The following is a 23,013-nucleotide window of genomic DNA, read 5'->3' on the forward strand; positions in this document are numbered from 1 at the left end:
AGTTCTTCTGTCACTCAGTTGTTGAATGTGTGCTGCTGTGGCCTCGTGCAATTGCCTTGGGGATGAATAAAGTTCACATCTAATCTAATTTAATCTAAATGTAAATGTAATGTAGTTAATTTCTCTGGCAAACATTCAGAGAACTTAATGGGTGGACTGCCTGCCACTCTCGCAGTCAGCAATTTCATATGGATACTGAAAATAAGACAATGTTTAGAACCAGTCATACACACAGTTTTACACAAAAACCATCTGAAACCACTTCTCCCATACAGGGTCACAGGGAGCTGGAGTCTAACTGGGAGTGGACACACCCAGGAGGGGGCACCAGTCCATCGCAAGGTGACCCAAGTGGGATTGAACCCCAGACCCACCGGAGAGCAGGATGCAGTCAAACCCACTGCACCACTGCACAGTACTTAATGATTTGCAGTGTTGCACCAAGGACAGAGTTTCACACCAGGATGTGAGACGCAACATCCAGCCACGTTCTGCACCCAGGACTTCCATCCGGGATCTCCACTCAACAAAGACTCTCATCCATGATTTCCAGCCAGGATCTCTACCCAGGGCCTCCACCCACTGAGGACTTTGATCCAGGGCCTCAAAACAGCTCTCACAGCAAGGCAGGTGAAGCACCAGCTGAGGCCACTCAGTGCTCATCTCCTGCTTCACAGACCTTGAGAAGGAGGTGTTTGTCATCAGGAGGAGAGAGAACAAAATCAATACTCAATAAAGCCTCACTCGGCAGGACAGCAGTCACATTAGGACACTATCTTTGTCATGAAAGTACAGTTTTCGACAAAAGTCGCTCTTTATCGATGAACTTTCTCAAGTCTCTCAAGTAATAGACTTTCCATAAAGACACATTTCTCAGTTCAGTGTTTATTTGATGGACGGGGTATTTTTTAGATAGGAAATATGAACCGATCGGAGATTCCCAACAGGCGTTTACACATTACTTACAGCTCATATGGAAAGCAAACAAAAATATGACATGTAAATAAGAGCGCATATGCTGTAACACCTATGTAAAGAACAGGACTTTACAGACTTTGCTACATGCACATATGACTGTTGCATGAAATATGCAAATCTCTTCTCGACACTTCTCTCACTGTATATATTAAGCAGGCGGTGGTGTGAATACGGATTTATGAGTCACTGAGTGAATCTGTAATTGTCCGTGTTTGTTTAGCAGGCACTGCGGTCGCTTAGAATTGGTAATGTGCTGGAAAGTGATAAAAGCTTGAGGAACGGAGGAATTTCTTCATCACTGAACAGCAGAACTGAGAAGAGCGGCAGAAGAATTCACGCACGAGTCCATGTTGTAAGGCAAAGAAGAGAAGGCACATGGGTAAAGTGTACTTCTGCACAGCTCTTCTGTGGGTCTTCATAACTGGATTCAAATGTTATGGCCTCTGAATCCCGAGGCTCTGATCACGAGGCTACCTGCTGCCTCGAGTCAATTTAAACATTTCATCGGTACTGTAGTGTGATTGGAGTACAAAGCCCTCAAAGCACCAGGTTATTGCTAGAGCACAGCAGTGGATTAAACGCTTTCTTGTTATGGCCCTGGACGAGTGTGTGTGTGTCGCCTATGGAATGCAAGGTTACCATAGCAAAATGTATAATTCCATAATAGCGGGGTCACATTTTTCTCCTTCTCTTATCCTATTAGCGTGATGAAACTTGACCGGCTGAGGGATAATCTACTTCCCATGATGCACCCTGTCCCCCCCGTCTATATGGTAGCAGTTCATTGTTCAAAGTGTTTAAAGCGAACGAATGAATGCATGGTGAAATACTGCACATACAGCTTTCATAACAACATATACTGTATGTTTGCAGATTTCAGTTGAAAATATTCTACATATGTTTGCAGCTGGAGCAGTGCTTAGTTGGTGATGAAACAGTACAGTACTGCTGTACTTCTACTTAGAAAACAGAATCCAAATTGCAGGAAACATTGAGAATAAATAGAGACATTTTGTGTTGTTTTTCTTTGGGGGGGGGGGATTAGTTCTGAAGCAAAGTCATGTCTCTTCTAATAAGTATTTCGAATACAAAATTACAGTTTTACAAGTCTCACTATATGAGCACGAAAGGGAGTAAAGTGCAGGGTGTCTTTTGTGCACCTATACTGCCATCTTATGTTAACAAATTATAAGAAACGTCTGTACTGTATTGTAAGATATTTCGACGTGTAAAGAGACAGTAATTAACTTTGGCAAGAATATATTTAAATGTTTTTATAAAATAATTTGTGTGGAACTAAGAAATTCAATGTTATGTTCAGGTGCATAAAAGACTATAGAGTGTTTGGGAATAAGACAAATATACATATAACGCACGTCTTTGTAACAGCGGAACCAATGTTTAGCAGTAGCTTGAAGCAGCAGGAACTTTACACGCGTTACAACTAACTTTTCCCACAATCCACTGGAAGCCGGAAGTATGTAAGTTGGAAGGTTTTATTAATACCTTATTTGGTTTATTTTGCTGCGTTGTAGTAACTGTTTACCGAGTTGAGAGGGTTTCTTTTCTTTCTGGAGCTGTACAGACTGGAATTTATATTTTTAATTTCGTTTCAGGTGGCAGCTAGACTAATTTAGATGAAAGAGACATACGATACTGTTGATACTCGAGTCGGACGGAACCGAACGGATTATTATTCTGACCAGATGATGGCAAACTAGCTAGTTAATTTAATTAACACGGAATTCCACTTGTTAGTACTGCTTGATTGGTATAATTTATTGGTTGTATTTTTCTGTCCCTCAAGGCTGAGAGAAGACCAGTGCAGTGGTGTGATGTGCAGTTTGGCTTTGCCTTTACAAATGGCAGGTGATGAATGTCACCACTGCTACTTTGTGTGATTCTCTCACATCTGCAGGCCAAGGAGGAATCATTGCAAGCATTAACGGGAGCACAGACTTGCTACAGCATCACTATACCCGGCTAAACCACAGAAGAAGCGTCGCCACTAATCATATGCAAAGTTGTACATCTCACCTTTAATTGACACTAAAATGGTGTTTTCCCTGTCCACAGTGACTGTACTTGTCCCCATTATCTCCCTTTTTGGACTTCTTTATTCAGCCAGTGTCGATAAGAATTTCCCCCAGGGATGCACCAGCACAAGTAGCATCTGTTTCTACAGCCTCCTGTTACCTGTCACCATCCCTGTTTACGTGTTTTTCCACCTGTGGAAATGGATGGGAATCAAGCTCTTCAGACACAATTAGTACATTTGTTAAAGTGCTGCCTTGAAATGGTTCTAATTCAAGGTTTCTTTTGGCTGGGAGGGAGGGGTCAGTTTTCAAGTTTGCAAAGTAATCCAAGTGTTACTTTTTACCACCGAATATTGTGTATCTCTTGTGATCATAAAATTGTGGTATAAACTGGTGTGAAAATGAAGTGCAAATAAAATTTGCAGCTCTGAAATGCTAAGTGTAATTCATGTGGAGGTCATGTCTGGAATGCCATTTCCACTAGAATTATTTTCAGCTCTGTTAAATTGTGATTACATCATTATGATTATGCCCTTGGAAAGGTGTATGAAGGAAGCTGGTATGAGATTTTTTTGTACTTCCCAAAAAATTCTCTTAATAATAGTTACTTGTTAAGCATCTTTTAATACAAGAATTACAACGTGAATGGATCTGCAGTAGAAGTATTTGAATTCAGCAGAAGAACAAAACACCTAAAACAAACAATTAGTTAATGAATTTTAGAATAACAATACATACATGGTTCTTTTTCTTTTTAGCAGAATATGAGATGCAAATTGTAAATTAAGCTATTCGCAACAAAGAGGGATTCCTTTGGGTTTATTGGCATTCAACCAGTTTTCTGTCTCTAGTATAACTTTTAGGATGTTGCTTCATAGAATGTGTGCATTTGTGAATTTTGGAGCAGTAAATTCATTCCTGTTTTTTAAAATTGGCAGCTATTACATTTTTCAGTGCACTGTAGTGAAAACCTGTCAATAACGAATAATTATCTGCTTCTTTTAGATGCATAGCAAGTCATTAGCCTCCACAAACAGCAGAACTATTCCAGCTCTGATGACAAATATACACAACTACCCACTTGGAACTTTTGAATGAATAAATTTTAAAAAAATGAGTTACGTTCTTTATAACGGTTTTTTCAGGCTGGATGAGTTATATTTGAATTGTTGAAGAACTGCGCTTTAATTTTTTAAGATTTCAAGCTGGCAGCAAGAAGTGTAGCTATATAGTGAAAAAGATTAAAGTGTCACCCCAGGACAGGGCCTTTCTGTTCTACTCTTGTTTAACTTGAATAATGTTATACATGCAGTATTTACATTTTAAATTAAAAAATATGATAAATGCATCCACTTTCATATAAATGTATTTGTCACACCAAAGACCACTATTGTGTAATTGTTTGAATTTGCTATTCAGTTTCCACTACGTAAATGAAGCATTAAATAATTGCTTGCACTTCAGATGTAGTGGGAAAGGGCAGGGTCGCTGGGGTCATTCAGTGTTGCAGCTCTTCATACGCCAAAGACAAAATGACGCAACTGTTTCAGTACGTTAACATCCATTAGCTACTATCTGAAGATGGGGTGCCACTTTGACGTCATTGCGTGGAAGAAACAGATGTGTAGTAGTTATTTAGGCAATTGTTCTCCTTCATTTGTCACACCATGGATGGTTGCCGGTCTCCAAGGTAACTTGATCTTGGCTCCTTATAAATTTCTGTGGAGTGGCTGCATTGTGTTCTTTTCTCTTAAACCCTGCCAGCAGTGTGAATAAAAGCCATGGTTTTCCTTTCTGTGTTTAGCAAGCAGGAGGGATTAAAATTGTGATTTTAATTTAAAATAAAATAAATAGAAATTTGCAATGTAAAACAAATCTGTTTTTACTTTTTTTGCTTCTTTGATATTTATGTTATGCATCAAATTGGCCCAACTTATTTTGAGCTACTAAAATATTATGTCCAATTTATACTCCTAATTGTACTAAAGTGTGTTCAAATGCAAATTTAAGCTTGAAATTTTGGGTACTGAATTTTTATTTTTAAATTGGATTTGAACAACCCTTGCTGATTTATGTGGTTTTCCCAAGGTAGCTGAACGTCACAAAGACACACTGAAGTTCAAATGCAGGCCAGTGAGTAGGCTCCTACGCAATGATGCCCAGAATGGAATAAGAGCTGCGGTACGAATTGCCCTATGTATTCTTGTCCCAATGAAAACAAAGGTCAAAATCAAACTCCATCATGAATGTGGCCCATCAATGACCAGTGGCACTATAAAAGATCCTTAGAAAAAGATGCTATGCCATACACATCTATGCCGAAAGGCTGATCAGCAGCTCGCACCTCTGCTGAGATAAAGAAGTGAAGGGTTGGTGGATAAAAGCTATCAATAGGTTTTTATTTATTGTATGTGGATTAATTCATAAACCCTAATTACCTACTTTCTAATACTTTTTTTCTGAATTATTAACAAATGCTAATTACTAAATGAATAATTCTAAACTGAAACTTTGATTATAAATTAAAATTCAAATTAGAACTACACACTTTTTTTAATCCAGACAGGTGATAAAAATGTTTTCCAACAGATCGAGAACAAGTCTTGTCATTTTCCTCAGTATTTTATGTTTTTTCTTACACTCTGAAGGAAGGCCATTGAGGTAAGTAATAAATTCCAGTTTATACATGGTCTTTAATAACTTGTTTTGTAGAATAATACACTTTGAGTTCTAATAAGGCAGTTATCATTTTGAGCTCATAATAGTGGGGGCAGCTGGTAGCCTAGAAGTTAGAGTTACTGCCTAATAACTGTAACTCTGAAAGTGTCTGTTTAGTTGGAAGTTTCCATTAGTAGCAGCAGCAGCAGCAAATTGACAGCACTGTCCTGAAGTGGCTCCGTGAGCCCTTCAGCTCAACTTATTGCAATGATAAAAGTGTTTACTTAGGATTATTTTAGGTTACGTATTAGTAAGTGGCTTCCCTTCAACCCCAGGAAAAGGTCGCTGGGCGAAGTTCAGCTGATGCACAACTTGGGAGAGCACAAGTATGTGCAGCAGAGGCAGGAGTGGCTCCAAATGAAGCTGAAGAGCATCCACACGGCCCTGATGAGAAACGCAGAGGAGGGAGAAAGTAGCAGAACCAGAAGACTCAATCAAGAAGACTTAACAAAGGAGGAAGAGGAACTTCTGCAGCAGTGAAGCAAAATGTGCCTGAAAAACTTGATAAAAACCAAAAAAGGTGTCAGGACAATATACTATTTGTATTTCATTTTATTTATTTCAACTTTAAAAATGGAAAAAAAAATGTATGTATTTATGAAAAGAAAAAAAAAAACACTTTATTAATGTATATACATGATTTATTTAAAATAATTTTCCACCAATTTATTTTTGAAACTTTGAGGTGTGTTGGGATACTTGAAATAAAATAGTTACAGTCAGCTATACCTTCATAACAGCATTTGAATTATGTCAAGATGTTCATGCTTTTTTTCTACATTTAGTTTACTATTGAGAACAGCATGTGTACAGTATATACCTTAAACATACTAAGCTATAATTGTAATATTTTTTATAGTTCCCCACTCAGTCACATTAATAACATTTTAAGTCTGATTGGACTTCTGGGGTCTGCAAGGTTAACATGACACAATTAAGTATCATCTCAAGAATATAAACAGTTATATCAATTTTTAACATGTTAGGTTGTTTAAATAATCTGAGGAGTGTGATAAAAAAACAAAAGATGTCAAAAAAATGTACATAATGATGCTACACAACAGTGACAGTGAACTGGCTAAGTAGAAATTCCAGCTCTGCAGCATCGAAATTTGAAAGATTGAATGTTAACATGCAACAAAAATTGAGTTTCTTTAACATATTTTTAATACAGAGAGATGGAATGTGATCAGATGTAATACTGATTTAAACTAAGGATGAAACATTAGTTTAGATTGGAGCATGGGTATTCAGTGTTAAATAAAATGGCCACATAAGCCTTATTATAAGGCAAGTCTTTCAAATGCCATTACACCAGTACAGTAAAGTACATGTCATGTAGGTTTGTACATGACCTTGCACAAAGAACTGACACATTGTCCCAGAACCAGACTAAAGATACTAATCAAAACAAACTGTCAGCCCATGGGCCATGGTAATCTTCTACTCATCAGGCCTTTCAAACACCTAGGAACCAGGTCACAAGTACCAGAGAATAATAAAAACAGCACAATTCTTATTCATCTATATATGAAACAATAATGTCACTAAGAAGATACTACTGACAAAATAAAAGTGGGACGTGTAAAACTAATAAATGCTCATCAACAACAGGAGCCGACAGCCTCAGCACAAATGATTAATCCAAGACCACAAAACCAGTTACCCGCCTTCCAGGAATAAAAGACACTTCTTGGAAAAGCACTTCCGGTGAACACGCGCTGAGGTCACGTTTCCAATTCTCGCGATACTCCTTTGTAGGGCCTGTCATTTTAGTCATCGAGCAGATCAATGTTCACCTGTTTTGGGAAATGAAAAGAACGTCGCGCTTTGCTATACATTAGATTTCGTGCGCAGATCACGCGGGTACAGGTAAGAGAAGTGTAACGAACGTTCGGAACTGTGTAAGTGAAGCCCGTGTATCGGTTGAGTGTGAAAGCTAGCGTTAGCATAGCATGTTGCTCCGTCAATAATATGATATCGTCATCAAAACAACCAGTTCACACTGCGTCTTTTGTCGTGTTTCTTTGTTCGAGACACTTTAACATTTACTTCTTAGTTAATTACGGTATCGTGACATAACAGTATCATAACATAAATAACAGAGTTAATTAGTTTAACCGTCAGGAGTGTGAGGAGAGCTTGCTGTGTCGCGTCGCGCGAGTCTCGACGCAATTATGAAGTAACTCGTATTTTATTTCCTCACGTATATTCTGGTAGCTTAAGCTTGCTTTATTTCTGACACGGCTTTACGATTTTTTCCGCACCTGGTGTCTTCGTGTCAGTTAGCTTCCAACTTCTGTTGAAAATGCGTTCCTACAAAAAAAACAGACGTCAATGAATGTTCCAGTTAGTTAGTAGCAGTGTTATTCATCGGATCGTTATTGTTATTGTTGTTGGTTGGCACGGTGGCGCAGCTAGTAGCGCTGCTGTCTGTCTCACGCTGTCTGGGTGGTGCGAGAGGACATGGGTTCGATCCCCACTCAGTGCGTGCGCGTGTGTGTGGAGTTTGAATGTTCTCCCTGTGTGTGTCTGCGTGGGTTTCCTCCGGGTGCTCTGGTTTCCTATCACAGTCCAAGACATGCTGTTCAGGTTCCTCATAGTGTGTGAGTGACAGTGTGTGTAGACTGATGCATGGGTGAGTGACCCATTGTAAGTAGTGTATCTAGCGGTGTAAATCACCTTGGTGAATAAGGTGTGTGGGCTGGTAACACTACAGAGTTCATTGGAAGTTGCTTTGGAAAAAAGCGTCTGCTAAATAAATAAATAAATGTAATGTAAATGTTATTGCTATTAGCAGTAGTACTAGTACTGATGAATTGAGTGTTGTTGTCAGTCATCGTATCAGTAGTACAATATTGATCTGTAATTTGTACTCTTACTGTGCATGCGAGGATCGAGAAGTGGATTCCTGAATGTTGACAAACCGGAACTGTGAAGACTCCTGCGTCAGTGAAGCCGTGAGAAAGTGACTGAAAGCTTTCTGCCCCCGACAGGTTATGAAGGCCGGAGGGACGACTTCGGGGACTGCTGTGAGCGTGTGATGGCAGCACGGCCACATTCGTACGACAGCAACTCCAGTGACACTGAGAACTGGGAACGCAAGGCGAGCAGCCGGCCTCGCAAACTCTGCAGACACTCGAGGTGGGTGCGAGTTGCCTGGTTTCTGATTCGTGGACAGGAGCGTTCTGTGTGTTCGTAACTGGGAGGTGATACAGAGCTTGGACCCGTTAATGAATTTTGGATGGTGTGACTTTTTTGGTTTGTTAATCTTCTTCGATGTTGGTGCTGAGCCTTGTTTATCTTGACAGATCGGTAATAATGTTTTTTGGACTGTGACTGGTTGTGTGCCGGGCCCTGAGAAGTGAGTAAAACACGGCACCAGATGGTTCCTTGGTTATGTAATTTAAGTATCTCTTGAGGGGAGAGCTGATTTTTGGTTATGTAAAGTGGTGTTGCCTTTGGGGAATGCCACGCGGTGTTAGAAATTGCTCGAACCAAGGTTGTTCTAACAGACTTAAATATTTGAATTTGTATGTTTTTAAGCAACGTATGCCTCAAATGTAAAGCTGAAATGATCAGTACAAAGGGTCGGTTCCTCCTCTTTTACTGACAAAGATATGATTGCAAAATACAGGCATTTTTATGGTGTTATTAGTGTATCATTTTAACTGGTGGTTAAGGTTCGTATGCACCATTATGTCATTTGCCAAAACCCATTGAAGCGAAGTCCTCCGTTCTTTCAGAGTTGACCACAACTTCTTTCAGTACATGAACTTCACAGCTAGAATATGAGCAGCACAGTAGGGGAAACCATTGATAAAATAAAGGCAAGAACTTGACTATACATTTCCAGGACATCTGTAACAGTTGAATGTCAAAGTCTACAGACAAGTAAAATTAAAAGCGTGCTAATAAATAAGCACACAGAGTAGTTTACTGTAAATGGAGCAAACCATCGGGGCTGTGTGAACTTTATTCAACCTTTGGTAACATGCTGATGGTCAAAATGTCAGAGTGCAGTAACAAGCTCCGTTTTCGCAGCGATCGCCAGATCCTTGTACTGTGATCAGAGCGGTGTGTGGGCATTTTGTTCTAACTACTGCTTAATTTGGTACCATTGGGCAGCACAGTGGTGTAGCACATAGCCTTCACGCCCACAGTGTGGGCTTTCTCCAGGTGCTCCACTTCTATCTCACAGTCCAAAGACCCGTTTTTCAACTGAATCGGTGACTCTGAACTTCCCTTGAAATGTGTAAAATTTTTCTTCTGTGTGGATAGGTAGGTGCACTACCTTAAACTCATTCCAAGTATCTAAGCACTGTAAATCTTCTTGTGGAAAAGTGGAGGCTAAATACGGGTTGATGATTATCTTTACATGTTTTTGGCAGTAATCATTTAACTACGGATTCCTCTCAGCACTATCACACTGGTGGCCTTTACGTTTTACTTAAAAACCTATTTAAACATGTTGTTTATTTATTTAAGTAAATGGAAAACAATTTAGCTGTGGTTCGTTCCTTCAAGGAGGCAGGAACAGAAGCCCACATACCCAGCTGATCACCAGCCTGAGCGTTGGCGACCGCTGCATTGTGGGATTATGAATTTATGGCAAGTTGCACTGTCTGCACTAAATGTTCCCAGGCCAGATTTAGTATTTGAAAGGGTGCTTCATTACCTAAATCATTTAATCTAGTCTCTGCTCCCCCCCCCTTGTGTTCCACTGAGTCATTTTGTTCCACTTGTTTTCATGCAAGACTGATTGCTGTTCAGGGACCATGTGATGATAATGCACTCAGGTATGAAGTGCAGTCACTATCTGTAGTCTTAATTTCATAAATATGGTGGGAGTGGATGCAAAAGCATACAGGGAAAGGACATATTTTGCTATGAGAGTGGCAGTATTGTGTTCTGTGTGAGGATGATTGTTTTTATCTAATTGTACCATTTGTTGGATTTTTGGAATGCTTTAAAGCCACCTGGGACAATTTTCAGTCATGTGACCTTGCAAACTACATCCACCCATCAGTTTATTTTTTTTTAAGTGGAATGGCTGACAATTTAAAAAAAAAAAAAAAAAATAGCTGACCACACTGGAATTATGCTGCATGGCTATTGGGGAGGGTGCAGTGGCGCAGTGGGTTTGGCCGGGTCCCGCTCTCTGGCAGGTCTGGGGTTTGAATCCTGCTTGGGGTGCCTTGCGACAGAATGGTGTCCCGTCCTGGGTGCGTCCCCTCCCCACTCCAGCCTTGTACCCTGTGTTCCCGGGTTAGGCTCCGGCTCACCGCGACCCTCTCAGGACAAGCGGCTTCAGACTGTGTGTGTGTGTGTGTGTGTGTGTGTGTGTGTGTGTGCGCGCGCACTCCATGGCTATTGATGATAAGCACTATGATCTTCCTCTCATCACTCATAACCTTTTTTTTTTTAAAAAGAAGCTGTATATGTGATACTTGATTTATCTGAGGCTGTTTATCTATGGAAACTTATAGTGTACAAACTTAATGCTACTTAAGGTGATTTATCCATTTTGTACAGTCAGGTAATTTTTTTACTGTATCAGTTCAGGATAAGGGTACTACAGCAGGAGTGGGATTCAGACTCAGGACCTTCCACTTGCAAGCCAACAGTTCTGACTGCTGTGCCACCTACTGCCTGATATTTCTTTTAGCCCCTCTGCGGAGAAACAGCACAAGTGTAAAATCAAGGTGGAAAGTAGGTGTATTGTGAACAAAAGGTGAAGGGAGATCATATGACAGCCCACACATCTTATTGTCCTGATGTCTTTTACCCTTTTCCCCTCAAGTCTTGTACTTTGTCATGTTTTATGGTTGGTGGGAGGACAAAAGTTAATCTTTCATAGTACAAAAACAACCATCCTGTTTCAGGGAATTTCATAGGAGCTCCACTTGTACACAGGGATTATTTCTGACCACAATGCAAGGTAATCCAAATTAGGTTTTAGATTTTCATCAAATTAAAATGAGTACACATTTGCTTCATCCGATATATGGCCAGGTTATTCTTCAGTCTTATTTGGACAGTGACTTTTTTTGGGTTACTTTTAATTCAGATATTTTAAATTCAAGATAGATTGTCTAGGCTCTGTTAAACTGTTTGACATCACTTCAGTTTTAATTTATTAAAACCCATTTTCATCAATGAAGATCCACCCCTTGTGCTTAATTCCTGCTAGCCAGCCTTGTAATCCTGTTGGTGGGACAGTGTGTCCCTCACTTGGGTGTGCATGGCTACCTGTCTGTCCACCCCCCCCCCACGTGTTTGTACCGCAGGTCAGCAACATCCTATCCTGTCTGCTTTCAATAGGTAATTGAGACCTTTTTCAATACTCAGCTAAATGACTGCACCTTTTATTGAATATGCCCTTGCAATCACAATGTGTCCTAGGTTTGGATCCCACCTCCTGCTGTAGTACCCTTGACTTTCTAAGATGATGCACTAAAATTTCAGGAGGACGGTATAAATGAGTAAATCATGGTAAGTGGTTAGGTGCACAAACCTCATACAGTAAATTGCCTCGGAGAGAAGTCAGTGAATAATAAAATCATATCATGCCAATCGGTGGTTCTCCCTTACTGATCGATTTCCTCGACTAAGTCTCTATTTCCCGTCCACAGCCGACACGTGCTCGGCCACGGGTAAATAACCCCGTCCATGCAGCTCCCGGCCCACGCGTGCACCAGTGAAGGGGTGATCCTCTCGGGGGCGTGCGCAGCGCTCGCTCACGTTGCGGCTGAGCTCCGCGGCGTCGCGAGTTCGCAGCGAACGGGTGAAATATACTTTGAAAAAAAGGATCTCGAAGCGCAGCGTGTGAACGTGCGGCTGGAGCAGAGGCGGTACGTACTACGTGCGCGGCCTCGCCTCGCCGCCGCGGCGCGCCCAGTAGGAATCGAGTAGCGCCTCGTCTACGTCACAGGGTTTAAAAAAGCGCAGTGAGGCACCTCCCGCGTGTCCGCGTCTCCAGGTGCGAGTGTCGCGCTGTGGGCCGGGGTCGGGATCGCGCAGCCTCGCTCGTTCGCAGCGCTCCCCACCTCCGCAGACATGCGCTGCTCCGAAAGTGATGCGCGCGGACGCGAACGCTGAAGCGCGCCTCGAGGCTCCCCTCCGCGCCGGAGCGCGAGCCCTTTGTGCTTCCGTGCCGCGGCTCGCGCGCTACTGCTGCTTCGCGTCGGGAGCGGCGCGCAAGGCGCGCAGGTAGGGGCTTGTTGTTCTGCGACACCCTGCTTAGTCGTCATCATAACCGTAACCGTGATCATCATGAATCATGATCATGATGATGAGCTGCAGGGGTCATGCGCTCAGTGCTGTGTGAAGTTAGTAGGAGTGTCAGTGTGTTGGGGCAAACCGCGCCCTCGTGAACACACTGAATCACAGGCTCGGGGCATCGCTCACAGCGGGTGATCAATGTCAGTGTCTCGACTGCCAGGGCTTCTCCGCCTGGGCTCCGGGAAGCGCACGGCTGCTTTGCAAATAACGACGTTAATAATAATAGTCACTGTATCACTCCCTGACTGTCACTCACTCTTCTCTGTGGAGGTACAGTAATCAGCTTTCTCCGCTTTTATGGCCATTGATTGTTCGAGCTCCGCTCTTTCTTTCGTCCGCCTCCCGACGGCGTCTGCGCACTAGAAAGTGTTGAGAACCTCTGGGACAGCAGGTGGCGTAGTGGTTAGTGGCGACGCTTCTTTTGGGCTCAGGGTCGCAGGTTTGACTCCTACCTCCCTCTGCAGTATTCTTCAGCAAGGGACTCGCCTTGAAGTGCTTCAGTTAAAAAAAAAAAAAAAAAACGAACAGCCAGCTGCTAGAAATGAGTAAATTGTTGGAAGTTGCTTTGGAGAAAAGTGTTAGCAGAATGAGACGACGACATCAACCAACCGTCTTCGACTCCAGGTGCTCCTCCTGATTCTCCTGCTTCCCGTCAAGGCAGCGGTATCATCTAATAATGTTGTTCTATTTCTTTTAATACCCAAACTTGTTTGTTTTTTTTTTTTTAAATCAAAATTTCTCTTGGCTTGTCTAATTTTTAAGATGTCTTTTTATGTAGATTTTGTTAACCGTGTGCCAGGTGTGAAAGACACGATGTTTGCTGTAAGAGGTAATGTAAATGTGTCGTCTGGATCGGTGTCATTTATCTATCGATGGCTGGATACCATATTGATCCCAGAGGGAAGTTGCACATATATATGGTTTTATTTGTTTTTAGACACATTATATATAGCTGCTTTGCTGCTTTCAAGCCGCATCATGCAAAAGTAAAGTGGCCATCACTGCTGTGCTGTCCTGTTATGACTTGGCCACACCTCCATGCGGTGCTGTCCTCCGGAAGCCCTGCCAGACTGACCCATAATGCTCTGAGCCTCTAAGGTTACCACTGTCTTGGCTGGGCTCCCTGTGCACTGAGGTGTCAGGTGTTAGTTTTCTCAAGAAATGTGAGAATCTGGGGGGCAATGTTCTCTAATGAAGGTTGGGAGAGGCACTAGATAGCATAGTGGAGAGTAGTTGGAGTTTCTGCCTTTGCATCTGAAGGTCGCAGGTTCGAATCCTACTTCCTGCTGTAGTACCCTTGAGCAAAGTATTTGCCCTGAGTTGATGTAATAATATTACATAGCTGTATAAATGGGTAAATGAATGAATGTAAATATCAGGGGCAAGGGCATGTGAAGAACTTATATTAATAAAAGACACATTTCTGGAGTGGGGATTCTGTGAGACATCCCCCTTTTCTGTCCCTCTTGTATGGCCCTGCCAGTGGTATCGCCTGCGTCAGCTTTCAGTCGGTCCATTCGGACGGTAACAGCTGCTGGAGCTCAGGAGCGCATTACAGGTCGGGTTTGGAGTACAGTTGTGCGTCGTAGGCTTCTTACTGTGGGTCCTGGGTGTCTGGGAGTTCGAGTTTCACTGAAGCGCCAGCAAGGGCATCGACCCAGAGGCTGAAATAACACCTGGGGCTCCGACCCCTGTCGCCCTCGGGACCCGGAGAAGTCGCCTACACAGACCGACTCGCACGTCATCCTCAGCGCCAGATTAGCAGAACGTGATCATCAGCAGAGGATGGGAAAACCTAGATCTCTGCTTTTGTTTTATTCTTTCTATATTGTTAAAGGTTGTGTAACAGGCTTGCAACGTATTTCCCCACCGCTCCCAAATAATCAGTAGAAACAAAATGCAGAATCATAGCAGTCTAGTACTAGTCATTGTTGGTGTGTTTTTATTAACCTAAATTACATATCTGTGCATATTAATAGTAACTGTTGAGCTCAGTTTAAAAAAAAAAGCACTTTTAAAAACAATTTTTACTTCACTGGAACCGATTGTCCTCCGAACCACAGCAGTAATCCCTTCAGTGTAATTTAGTTTTAGTGGTTTGCCTGTTTGTTTTGAACTACCTGAGAACAAAACGTACAGTACCAAAAACCTTTATATAATTGACATTTTAATTTCCTGTTTTGCTTCAGTTCAGTGAAGCACTAGCAGTGTGTAGCAGAATAGCAATTTCTACCAATAGCAAGCAAGGTGTAAATGTATGATTAGTAGTGTTTTCATTTTATTTTTATTCCAACACATCTTTGTAAAAGACTGCAAGGTCAAAATATGTTTGTCTGTAGCTAGCTGTCAATGGAGATCACATTTTTGTTTGAATTTCAGCCAGTTTTGCAAAAGGCTGTTTGCTGACTATGGGATGAGTGTCTTCTGATTCAGGCGTCAGGTCATAAACGGCTTAGTGAATCATTTTTCGTAAATATGACCTTTACCAGAGCCTAAAGTCTAAATGTGTCGTGTGTGTTTAACTGGTGGAACCAGATCTGGCTAACCAAAAGGTGTACGTTGCAGATTTATTATAAATTTGAGAAATGGAAATGACTATACTGATTTTAAGTGTAATGAGAAGTTAGAACCATCTTCCTCACCGTTGTTCTGGGTCAATGCAATGAAGGTTTCTGTTTATAGCTCAGTTTCCGTGCTGTCAGCACTGTCTTCACTGCGGTCCAACAGTCTCCTCCAGGAGATTTACTTGCATATTTCTTAATAGCATCACTGAAGGAGAAAGTGATTTTATTTGAGCAAATTACACTTTGCTGTGTCCCTTATGCCCTGATAAGTTCCCCTTACCTCCACAGACTGATTTTCACTAGTCTGTGTTGCTAACACAGTGCTGCAGAGTCTGTTGCTGCTGAATGTTGTACATAAAGAAGCCAAGTGTTTGGGGTCTAACACGATCAGTCCTCTGCCCAGGTGTGCGTGCGTGCGTGCATGTGTGTATAACCAGCAGGACCAGTATCACATTATGACTGGAGCAGGTTACTGATTCATATTTATATTCACTGCAAAAATGCCTGACTGCACTCTCCTACCGCGTTGTATCCCCATGTTTTATTTATTGGGTGTTTAACTGGAAAGAAAAGTACACTTCATTCAGAAAAGATGGCCCTCTGCAGTTCTTGTATCATATCCAAATATTTTATGAATTTACAGGGTGAATTTATTGGGACCCTTTTGCAAAGAAAAGCAGCTTAATGGGTTTTGTAGTTGGAGAGGAATGGCTGTGTATTGATATTCTGTAAACAGCCCTCAGCAGTGAAGTGAGTAATTTTTCCTTTCCAGGGTGAGCAGAGTTGCTTCTATGAACACCTCTGTGGTTCTGTGTTCTACGGGTGTAGCAGGATGGTCTGTTTGTTCCTGTTCAGTAACTGTATGTGTTATCCTTCACCAGCGCCCAGTCGCGTGGCATCCGGCTACAGGCAGACTTGGCCAAGATGAGCTTGCACGGTAGCAGCGGGGTGTACGACCGCTCGCGAGACCGCCGACGCTCCAGCGACCGCTCTCGGGACTCCTCACATGAGAGGGTCGAGAGCCAGCTGACCCCGTGCATCCGGAATGTAACGTCACCCACCCGCCAGCACAACAGCGGTGCGTGCTCCTGGCTAGTGACAATTACTGCGCTTGCTGTCAGCCCACTTTCACTTAGTTGGCTGAACTAGTAGACAGTATTTCCTGTATTAGTAGTGTTATGACATGTTTGTAAAGAATGAGCATCACATTTACTCTGGAAAGATATTGTTTGCATTATCCGCATACAATATCTGAAAAGTGAGAGAACTTGCTGGAATGTCATTACTTTTCCTTGTGGTATTTGATGAACAAGCGGAAATAAGACACAATGTCCTCCTCAGCTCTTCTGCAGCAGTTCCCATAGATGTGATACCTGTACAGTGCTTTTACTTTCACTTCTCAGTCCATTTTGTTCCTTACAGGTATTGCCCAGGTGGACTCATTCTGTTCACTGGTACTTTAGATGTCAGAGACAAAAGACCTGAGCGGGTTATTTGCTGCCAGTCAATTTGGGCATACACAAAAGGTTCTTTCTGGAGCATCTGCTCAAGAGAAACGGGTATTAAAGTAGGGATGTGTATTAGAATGAGCAACACATGGCTGAGCTGACCGAGCTGACCAAGCTGTGAATTAGTCCTCAGGAGCTAGAACCCACAGGTCCTGCTTTTGCGTAATAGCTGATGGGGCTGCTTCCTTTATGAAAAAATGACCACTAAAATAAAACGAGGAACTGCAAGGTTCTGTGCTCCCCATAGTTAATTTTTCAGTCATGCACTCATTATTTGACTCATAAGTCTGCAGTCATCCTCTCGCTGAAAGTGTGTGTTGGATACCTTGCAGACCGCGAGCGGGAGACAAGCTCCTCGTCCCGGCCCAGCAGTCCGCGACCCCTGAAGGCCTCCCCAAACGGCTCCAGCAGCAGCGGCGTGACCAGCAGCCGCAACAGCAGCCTGTCTAGCAGCGATGGCACCTGCAAGGGCCTGGGTGCAGGGATGGCTGCGGGGATGGCCGGGAGCGAGATGGTCTTTGTCTACGACAACACCAAGGAAGGCACCCGCAGCCTCAGAACTTCGGAGAGGGTCACACTCATCGTAGACAACACGCGCTTTGTGGTTGACCCATCCATCTTCACTGCACAGCCCAACACTATGCTGGGGAGGTAGGAGGCGTGCTTTCATACACCACAGATTTACTTTTATATTTAAAGTGTTTTGAATGGAAGTTATTTTGAGTTATATGGTCTCAACCTTAGGAATACAATTGGAAATGGAGCTCGTTTTGTTTGCAAATTGAAATGTCGCCATCAGTCAAAGCTTAATTGAGTTTTATGTTCTGTATGAGTCTGATAAAGCTATAATGAATACAAATACTCTGCAAGAGTTTTAGTTGAAGCAGGATTAAAATAAAATAGCTAAAAAAGCCATCTTCACTCACCCCGTTGAGAACTGAAAAATTTTTTTTTTTCTTTTTTTTTTTTTTGGACCGATTCATCATGTTAACATGCATAGTGTTCATCAGCTACTGGCCACTTTCAACTTTATCTACAAAATTAATTTCAATAATACAGATGTTCTTTGATTTATTTACAAGTAACACTGTGTAAATCTGATTTTGCGATGATGAATACTTGGTAAGACTTATTTTTGATTCTTTACTCAGTTTTTCTCTCCCAGTCTATGTGAATGATTGTTGACATTGATGATTGTATTGGTTTTTTAAAATTTTTAAACTTTGAACTCTGAAGATATTCTCAGTAAGTTAGTTGCAGAAATGAATTTACACCAATTGTCTTGTTTCGAGGAGAAACCATGAAAAGATATTTAGAGTTATTTCTAAACATACGTGTTTGCGGTAGGTAGCACTGGCCTGTGGGTGTTGCTGAGCTTTGTTTACCTTTTACATAGGATGTTTGGATCCGGGAGGGAGCACAATTTCACTCGACCCAATGAGAAAGGGGAATATGAAGTGGCCGAGGGAATCAGCTCGACCGTGTTTCGAGCTATTTTGGTAAGAGCAATTTCTAATCTTCATTGTTTTTGAGGAATTACATTCTTTAGAATATCACAAATGTAGTGTTTGTACATTCCCCTGCCCCCACTGCTTTGCATGGTGCGGTTTATTGCTGATAGTCAGCACTGCATTAAAGACTCTTTTCAGAGAAGTTATTAGATGAAATGGTTTTTATTTCAATTTGTAGTAGGAATGGAAGGTACTTGAACTGTTTTCAGATCATAAATACTCGAAGTAAATGTGCACATTTAAAATGCTGAGGGTGGGCTGTGGAAAGTGTCCAGTAATGTTCATTTACTAAGTTAATGTGGCTTTATAAAACAGGGAGTAATTACTGTTAGTGCATTTTCAGGCACGTAAATCTCTTCCTCTGACTTATTGTAGTGTGTAGGTGCAGGAATAAATCCTCAACGCCTACATTCAAAACGGATTTAGAATTTCTGCATCTTTCCCTCACGTCTGAATGACATTTCTCAGTAATTGGTATGTGTGCGTATTTTAATAATGGACAGTGGTTACACTGACCTGCAGGGCATGTTGCCGTTTGTATATAGGGAGGAAAACTGTGAGGGTAATCTTTTGGTTGTTACATAATAGAGATTTATAAGAATTTCCTGGGAATGCTTTATTTCTTCTCAGTCATCATCTATGGCACATTATATATTCATTTCCCTCTAAAACTATTGAATAAAATTAAATGAATTTCCCTCAGACTAAAATCTAGTCCGAATGAATTTATGCAAATACTATGCAATTCCCTCTGCGACTGACACCGGCATTGGGGTTTTGAGTGAAATGTGAAGTTTTATTAAAATCAATCCATTCAATATCAATAACTGCTTTTCAAGTGCAGGGTTATAGTGGTCTGGAGCCTAGCCTAGGATCATAGAATGTGACGTAGGGTACACCCTGGATGAGAGACCAGTCCATCACAAGACACCGACATGCTAACAGCAGTTTAGAGTCACCAGTTCCCCTGAAACACATGTCTTTAGACTGTGGGAGGAAACGCATGCGAAAACGGGGAGACGATGTAAACTCCACCTATAATGAGCTGGACTGAAACCGTTTGAACCTACAGTCCAGGAGCTGTGAGGCACCAGCTACCTGCTGTGCCACCATGCTGCCTCTATGGTATAAATACTGAAAGGTATTTCAGCTTTTCAGAAAAACAGTGGTGGTTTCAGAAGTGTTAATATTGGTCATGTTATAAATTAAATGTTGAGAATGGAATCAGATGCCATTTTCTTCACCCCACTTCTCCTCCATTGTGTTTCTGTTTTTATCTACTGGTGGGGTCTTCATCAGTTCTGCTGGTTGTGAATACGCATGAGCCCAGGGTGTAAATAGTCCTCTTGTTTCCTTTTGCTTTTAGAGGGTGGTTTCATAAGTTGGAATCCCTCCACCACACTGAATGACTTTGTCTTTGTTTGCACTTCGCATCCCGACTGCCAGGATTACTACAAATCGGGGGTAATCCGCTGCCCTGATGGCATCTCGATCCCAGAGCTGAGGGAGGCGTGCGACTATCTGTGCATCTCCTTCGACTACAGCACCATCAAGTGCAGAGACCTCAGTAAGGGCGCCTCCTCTTCATCCTCTTCTCCCCAGTTTTCTGTTCCATTAGTGTATACGTAGTACCGGAAGAAATGCTTTGTTCTTGCTTTTCGAGCGGATATGTAAGCACTTTGCGTTTATTTATTTTAAGGACTAGACGTCTTTTAAAAAGTGTTTGCAGTTTCTGGATATTGATTGTAATGCAGAGGAATAAATTAAAGCTGCAGTACAGTGGTGTGTGTCTACAGGAGAGATTTTGCAAGAATGTCATTCCATTAGTTTTGAGGTAATAAACCTCCTTGCCACGTCTCTGGCTCTGTCCTTGCCTCACAGGTGCCCTGATGCACGAGCTATCTAATGATGGAGCACGGCGCCAGTTTGAGTGCTACCTGGAGGAGATGGTGCTGCCCCTGATGGTGGCGAGCGCACAGAGTGGTGAGAGGGAGTGCCACATCGTGGTGTTGACAGATGATGACGTGGTGGACTGGGACGAGGAGTACCCCCCGCAGATGGGCGAGGAGTATTCACAGAGTGAGTGGCTCCCTACGGAGCTTTAGTTGCGTTTCCTTAATACATTTTGTCTTCAGCCCTTAGTTACAACTTTCACCTGATGACGTGTAATGTTAGAGCAAATTGATGCAAGTGTTTAATATCAAGGTTCTTGCAAAATTGCAGTCCCACCCATCCTGTCTGCAGTACTTTGTGAAAAGTTTGAATACACTCAAATTCAGATTTGCCTGGTTCAAAAAACACAAAGGGAACATTTGGAGAGTAGAAATTTATCTTACGGACCAGTGAGTCAAAATGTGAAAATTTTTGAGTCTAACATAGTGATAGTGAGATGCAGGGAATGAGTTAATCTATGTGGCTCCCATTGTCAGCGTGGAGGTGGCAGTGTGATGGTGTGGGGCTGCTTTGGTGTACTCAAACTTTTGACTAAATTGATCAAAGGTCATCTTTTTGAAGATTGTCTTTAAAAAGGTTTAATTAATTAATATGCGCTTGTTGGTGGCATTCGGGAAGTTAAGATTAAAAAATTTGTGTTGCAGTAATATACAGTACAAAACTGTACCGTTTCTTCAAGTACATCGAAAATCGAGATGTTGCCAAATCGGTTTTGAAGGAAAGGGGTCTAAAGAAGATCAGATTAGGCATTGAAGGTAAGTGGTTTGTTTAATACTTATTTTTTTGTGTTGTGGTTTTGATATCAATTTAAATACTAACTGCAGTCCAAATTTATTAGCTGGTATTGAAGGTACAGTTTCTTCATAATGCATAATTTAACATCAAATTTTTCATAACTTTCAATAATGTAGTTTTCAGTGTGAGGCTACAAAGATGTTATGCTTAGTTATGAAACTGTACAGACAATATTTGGTGAAAATTTAAAATGAATTGTAACCCACTTTTGTACTGCAGTGATGCTGTGCTTGTCTAATATTCGACATCAAATCATTCTTTCACATCTTTTCCTGGGATGGATATTTTAATGACTAAAAACAGTGATGTAATGTGTCCTGTGTGTGCTAGTTAGCAGAGGGGGCACTGCTCGCTGGCTGGTGATGCTACATTTGCTCTAAGATAAACCAGCAGCTTCTTAAATGTTCAGCACAACCTGAGTGGGTTCCCCTCCCTCCCTGCCAGGCTACCCCACGTACAAGGAGAAGGTGAAGAAGCGCCCCGGCGGCCGTCCAGAGGTCATATACAACTACGTCCAGCGTCCCTTCATCCGCATGTCTTGGGAGAAAGAGGAGGGCAAGAGCCGCCATGTGGACTTCCAGTGCGTCAAGAGCAAGTCCATCACGAACCTGGCAGCAGCTGCAGCCGATATCCCCCAGGACCAGCTGGTGGTGTTGCACCCTGGGCCGCAGGTGGACGAGCTGGATGTGCTGCCCCACCACCCACTGCCTGGCAACCACTACAGCAACAGCGACCCGGACCCCGACGTGTCCTCGCCTGCCGTCTGAAACCAGCACCCCACCACCACACCCCGCCCCCCAGCATGCTGCAGCAAGGAGTGAGTGCCACTGACAAAAAAAAAAAAAGACTCTCTTGCCTTTGCACCTCCTTTGGAGCCTTAGAGCATCCAGGACCTGGTCTGCCGTAACACCCAAAGAGGGACACAGGACACTGGCGAGGGACAGAATCTTTCTCCTCCGTGTTTTTACTTTTATTTTCTAACTTGACCAAAGGAGATTTATTTTTATCAGATATTTAAACTACATTTAGCAAACCCACTTTTGGAAATTGGGCTTACAGTTAGGTTTTTTTGTTTTGTGCGTACAGGTTGTTGCACTGTGGTGCTAATGTGTGCGACTGGGTTTTTCTTTTCTTTGGGGAAATGATTTTGCTTTGATCCTTTGCTGTTGCAACAAACAGGTGGAAACTGAACCAGGAGGTGCGAAGCATCTGCTGACGGCCCCGTGAGGCCGGCCCCTCAGGGTCAAATGCTGGTGTTGCTTGTTGTTATGGCAACGCATTGGCAGTGTTGCATCTCACCTGCTCGGCCTGCTTCTTTGATGCTGTGTTACACACTAGACGGGCTGTGTTCAGCTGGACATCTGCAACTCCTGTGGTTTAGGACCTGTTTTGTTGAGAACTTTGGTCCCATAAAGACTCTGAAACCACAGCCTTGTGTTGGTCTTCTTTGGGTGGCTTTAATTTGGACTTGTCACTTTAGGTGGGGCAGGGATCTGCGTTGCCTTCAGCATTTTGCTTAGTGGAGTGGTGGTTTTTGCAGAAGGAGCCTCAACCGTGAACACAAGTCTACATGAGATGTGCAAATATTTTCCAAACCTCTTGTCACTTTCAGCTATTGGCCACTTGATGGCAGCACTGTACAGCAACATTTATGCAGCAGTACTTG

General features: G+C 42.4%; 2 protein-coding genes across 10 annotated transcripts; both read left to right on the forward strand.

Annotated features, from left to right (window-relative positions):
- Positions 1–2,417: 2,417 nt before the first annotated feature.
- On the forward strand, positions 2,418–3,382 carry LOC108934621 (PIGY upstream open reading frame). 3 transcript variants are annotated; one of them, XM_018752568.1, is made up of 2 exons: positions 2,418–2,459; positions 2,897–3,382. In XM_018752568.1, exon 2 carries the CDS (start codon positions 3,033–3,035, stop codon positions 3,246–3,248), a length of 216 nt encoding a protein of 71 aa, XP_018608084.1. In that variant the 5' UTR covers positions 2,418–2,459; positions 2,897–3,032; the 3' UTR covers positions 3,249–3,382. The 3 variants fall into 3 exon arrangements, with proteins under 3 accessions (XP_018608084.1, XP_018608083.1, XP_018608085.1); XM_018752567.1 differs by having other exon boundaries at positions 2,423–2,459; positions 2,786–3,382; XM_018752569.1 differs by lacking the exon at positions 2,418–2,459 and adding an exon at positions 2,466–2,731.
- Positions 3,383–7,498: 4,116 nt separating this feature from the next.
- Positions 7,499–22,192, forward strand: btbd10b (BTB (POZ) domain containing 10b). 7 transcript variants are annotated; one of them, XM_018752727.2, is made up of 9 exons: positions 7,499–7,604; positions 8,729–8,876; positions 16,462–16,658; positions 17,421–17,739; positions 18,485–18,587; positions 20,046–20,166; positions 20,481–20,678; positions 21,197–21,307; positions 21,792–22,192. In XM_018752727.2, exons 2-9 carry the CDS (start codon positions 8,776–8,778, stop codon positions 22,112–22,114), a joined length of 1,473 nt encoding a protein of 490 aa, XP_018608243.2. In that variant the 5' UTR covers positions 7,499–7,604; positions 8,729–8,775; the 3' UTR covers positions 22,115–22,192. The 7 variants fall into 7 exon arrangements, with proteins under 7 accessions (XP_018608243.2, XP_029112152.1, XP_029112154.1 ...); XM_029256319.1 differs by lacking the exon at positions 7,499–7,604 and adding an exon at positions 7,836–7,914; XM_029256321.1 differs by lacking the exons at positions 7,499–7,604; positions 8,729–8,876 and adding an exon at positions 8,970–9,096.
- The last annotated feature ends 821 nt before the right edge of the window (positions 22,193–23,013 follow it).

The sequence above is a fragment of the Scleropages formosus genome, chromosome 11 (genome assembly GCF_900964775.1).
Source record: "Scleropages formosus chromosome 11, fSclFor1.1, whole genome shotgun sequence".
NCBI classification, from domain to species: Eukaryota; Metazoa; Chordata; class Actinopteri; order Osteoglossiformes; family Osteoglossidae; genus Scleropages; species Scleropages formosus.

What these genes read in the sequence shown, in the direction of transcription:
- LOC108934621 (XM_018752568.1), top strand. Translation starts at nt 3,033, where the DNA reads ATGGTGTTTTCCCTGTCCACAGTGACTGTACTTGTCCCCATTATCTCC.
- btbd10b (XM_029256318.1), top strand. Translation starts at nt 12,811, where the DNA reads ATGCGCGCGGACGCGAACGCTGAAGCGCGCCTCGAGGCTCCCCTCCGC. An exon ending in GCGGCGCGCAAGGCGCGCAG is followed by an intron (nt 12,945 to 16,461) that starts GTAGGGGCTTGT and finishes ATCCTTCACCAG; the next exon opens with CGCCCAGTCGCGTGGCATCC. An exon ending in CATCAAGTGCAGAGACCTCA is followed by an intron (nt 20,167 to 20,480) that starts GTAAGGGCGCCT and finishes CTTGCCTCACAG; the next exon opens with GTGCCCTGATGCACGAGCTA.